This window comes from Hibiscus syriacus, unplaced genomic scaffold (genome assembly GCF_006381635.1).
Source record: "Hibiscus syriacus cultivar Baekdansim isolate YM2019G1 unplaced genomic scaffold, ASM638163v2 tig00112738_pilon, whole genome shotgun sequence".
Lineage (NCBI taxonomy): Eukaryota > Viridiplantae > Streptophyta > Magnoliopsida > Malvales > Malvaceae > Hibiscus > Hibiscus syriacus.
In genome coordinates this window covers 3,724,315-3,727,979 of record NW_024063392.1, presented here as the reverse complement: position 1 = coordinate 3,727,979, position 3,665 = coordinate 3,724,315, and the positions used below count along the sequence as shown (strand labels likewise).

At 35.5% G+C, this 3,665-nt stretch overlaps 1 protein-coding gene across 1 annotated transcript; it reads right to left on the bottom strand.

Annotated features, from left to right (window-relative positions):
- Positions 1 to 835: 835 nt before the first annotated feature.
- LOC120183163 (plant UBX domain-containing protein 4-like) lies at positions 836 to 3,156 on the bottom strand. Its single transcript, XM_039187917.1, has 4 exons — positions 2,642 to 3,156; positions 2,269 to 2,560; positions 1,507 to 1,602; positions 836 to 1,415 (listed from the first exon to the last, which is right to left on the bottom strand). Exons 1-4 carry the CDS (start codon positions 3,139 to 3,141, stop codon positions 1,026 to 1,028), a joined length of 1,278 nt encoding a protein of 425 aa, XP_039043848.1. The 5' UTR covers positions 3,142 to 3,156; the 3' UTR covers positions 836 to 1,025.
- Positions 3,157 to 3,665: the final 509 nt, after the last annotated feature.

Sequence of the window (3,665 nt, the reverse complement as noted above, 5' to 3'; positions counted from 1 at the left end):
ATGTCCATTTGGTTAATATTGCGGCTATCTTTTCCAAGTGGGTTAAGATCTATCTAGTCCACTATTTTTCAATACATAAAAATATCTAGGTATATACCATTTATAGATTGCTTAAAAGCAATGGGTAGGAGCTTCAATTCTCTCAGATCACTCTCTCAATCAGATATCCCAAGAGTTTTTTGTGCCCTTTTCTTTTGTGTTAATTACCCTAATTGAAATTAATCCATATGAAAACTCATTAGTGATATTAATAAAATCGAATGCTATTTTTTAAAAAAATTCGGGTTCACAAATATTATTTTATAATGATTTATATTATAAACAAATACTTAAAATATACTCTCTTTTCATCTAACTACCTAAATTATTTTTTGGTTAAAAGAAATATCTTAATTTATTTTTTTGATCAAAATAGTCACCTAAAGTATTTTTGGTCAAAATAGATACATAAAATATTCAAAATTTTTCATCTAAAATATAAAAAAGTTTACGTGTGATATTATTAAAGAATAATTTAGGTATTTAGATGGAAAAAAATTAAATACTTAAAATACCTATTTTAATAATAAAAAAATTAGGTACATATTTTGATTAAAAAAATAAGTTTATATACTTATTTTGACCAAAAATATACTTTAGGTACTTAACTGAAAAAATTGATATATTTTAGATGCTTATTTGTTATATAAGCCTTTTATAATCACTCTATACTCTTTAATATAATTTGACCCATATAAAAAGAATGTAATGACTATACCATACAACACCTGAACCAAAGTATGAGGACAAAATGGCCAAGAAAACAATAGCAATGGACATTCACCTTATGTTTTAAAAAAGATGAATTTGAAAATTCATCCCTATAAAATACCGAGTACTGCCTAAACATTTCTAACATAAACAATGTCGAAGATTTGTGAATCCCCACCAGTTTTGATCAATAGAGTAATGTTCAATGTGCATAATATCTCATGGAGCCAACCAGCACTTGAAATAAAAATAAAAAAATAAAATAAAAACCCTGGCTAGTATTTCTGGATAACAACTGAATTAGCAATGCCGGCCTGCTCTACAGTTTGGTCCAAATCAGTCAGTTGTTTAGGAGGGAAACCCATTGTCTGCAACTGGTAGTTTCTTGCACCACCGGGCCCTGATGCATCGATGAACCCACGGACATCTCTGATCGTATGATGGTAATTGAAGCGTGAGATCATGCGTGTACCATCCGATAACCTTAGCTGAATAGAGGTTGTTGGCAATGATGAATCCACAACCAACCCCATAGACGGGGTTGGTGCAGTGGTGAAACTACCGGCAGCAGCAGCAGTTGGCTCAGAGGGAGTAGGGCTTGAGCTGCTGCTACTGCCTAGAGTTCTTCCAACACCCTGAAACGCACCTTGGGTCTTCTTTGGTTCCTGCATGAAAACAAGGGCAGAAAGTTAACATAATTGCAGAAACAGGTAAAAGCACTGAGATACAAAGAACTAGGAGAAATAATGGGCTTACAGAATAGTTTTCATCCCGTCTAAGGAGGTGAAGTTCCACTTTTGTTATCGGATCAGCTGGTTGAAGTTCTCTTGGACATTCAGACCTCATCACACTCTGCATTCAGAGTAGACCAAGAACAAGCACATTAGTAATCTATACCGAACAAGAACTAGGCAGAAACACAAACGCACACGCATGACACTGGTAAAATTGAACTTATCGAGAATGCCCAAGATTGTTCAAACATGTAATCACATCAATTTTACCTAAAAACGAAACTTCTGTTTCTCGGTTCCTGAGTCAACTAACAAATACATATAAATAGCAGCAAATAAACACAAGAACCATTGGAGAAGGCACCAGAAACTTTGTTATCAAGAAGCTAAGTCATGAAGCAACATTAATGATTAACCCTAAAGCTAATTGATATGGCTGTCCCTTTTTCCCATATGTATGGGATAAGGGGAGGTAAGATAGTAAGCTACCCCCAACACCAGGTTGAGAGCAGCTTCCGTAAGAGACCTCCGAATTATGAAATGCCCTCCATGGGACTCGATCCAACGACCTCAAAGTTAAGAACCTTGTGCTCTACCAACTGAGCTGGATGGCCATTTCTCCTAAAGCTAATTGATATAAAACCAGAAATCTAAAAAGCACAACCCTATGTCCAAAACAACTAAATTTGAAACTCGTCAAGCACGCATATATATAAAATATATCAAATATCAGAGTAAATTGTACACGATTGTATATCAAATATACCTAATAACAAAATTGTACCTCCATGAAAGAAGCATTGGCAGGATCATTGAGTTGACGCAAAGGCCCATCATCAATTGTAAAACCATTCCTCCAGAAAGTAACAGTGTGATTGACAACTTCAGGTGGTGGTGGTGGAGCAGGTGCCACGGTTTCTCCAGTGAGTAATCTCGCCGTCCCACTGAAGCTTCTCGTGCTCGAAGACGATGGTCGGAAGTAATCATCAGATCCTTCCTCTGCTCCTGCTTGTCTCGCTTGATTAAAAATCGAATCCACATCCTGATGCTTCGAAGGATCTCGAACCACCATCCCACTGCTCACGCAGATAAACAAATTAAAGAAGCAAAACAAAAATTCATAACAAAAAGTGAAGGCCAAGGTAAGAGAATTATACCTTTTCTCACCACCGGTGAAATAATCCTGGCCTTCATCCGAATCGCTTTCGGACCCACCAGGAGGGGACCGGTTCAGATCGGCGAGGGTACGAACGCCACGAGCGTTGCTGCCGTTGCTACCAGACGGTTTCTTATCAGCGTTGCGGCGCGACCTAAGCGTATAAGGGGGGCGCGAGGGGCGGGCAGGAGAAGGCGAGCGGGACCTAGAAGGCGATTGCGAGGGAGAATAATCAGCAGAATCAGAGGGTGAGGAAGTCGGGGAGTTGTTAACGGCGCCGGTAACGGGAGGCGCAATTGAGTGCGGTTGGTGTGCGGTGGTGGAACTGCTGTCGAAGAAAGTGGAAACGGCGCCGTCTAGGTCCCACTGGTGGGATTCCAAAAAGAAGAGGGCTTCTTCTTTGGAAGAAGAAGTGATTTCGATGAAGGAGTTGATCAAAGCCGCGTTTTGATCGGCGGATGGGTTATTGGGATTTCCTTGCTGCTGAGTTTCGTGTTCCATTCTTCAATTCTTTTTCTGATAAAATTAGAAAGGACAAGCAGAACTGGTTGAATGCCCCTTTACAAAGTAACATGCAGGTGTATTTATGTGGTTAATTATTTTTATTAATTACTTCTACTTTTTTTTTATATATTATCTTATGATATTAATAATTTATTTTATAATACAAGTGTATTTTAAAATAATAAGATATTGCTTATATAAAACTATGGATAGTTTCAATTATAATAAAATTAAATTTAAGATGAATGTAAGGTGTAATTTAATATTTATTAATTGTTGTCTATTTAAATTTTAAAATAACCGTAGTATAATAATAAAAAGAATATTTTAAGTTATAATGAAGTATAATTCAAAATGAATATGAGGTGTAATTTTACATTTTATTGAACTTTATTTATTATTTAATTTTAATAAAATTAATATTTTTATTTCTAACTAATATAATAAAATATAGTTATATATAATTTTAAATATTATATTTTTAGATAATATTTAATTTATTAATTAACATTATAAATTTT

What these genes read in the sequence shown, in the direction of transcription:
- LOC120183163 (XM_039187917.1), bottom strand. Translation starts at nt 3,141, where the DNA reads ATGGAACACGAAACTCAGCAGCAAGGAAATCCCAATAACCCATCCGCC. An exon ending in TTCACCGGTGGTGAGAAAAG is followed by an intron (nt 2,561 to 2,641) that starts GTATAATTCTCT and finishes CTGCGTGAGCAG; the next exon opens with TGGGATGGTGGTTCGAGATC. An exon ending in CCAATGCTTCTTTCATGGAG is followed by an intron (nt 1,603 to 2,268) that starts GTACAATTTTGT and finishes CTCTGAATGCAG; the next exon opens with AGTGTGATGAGGTCTGAATG.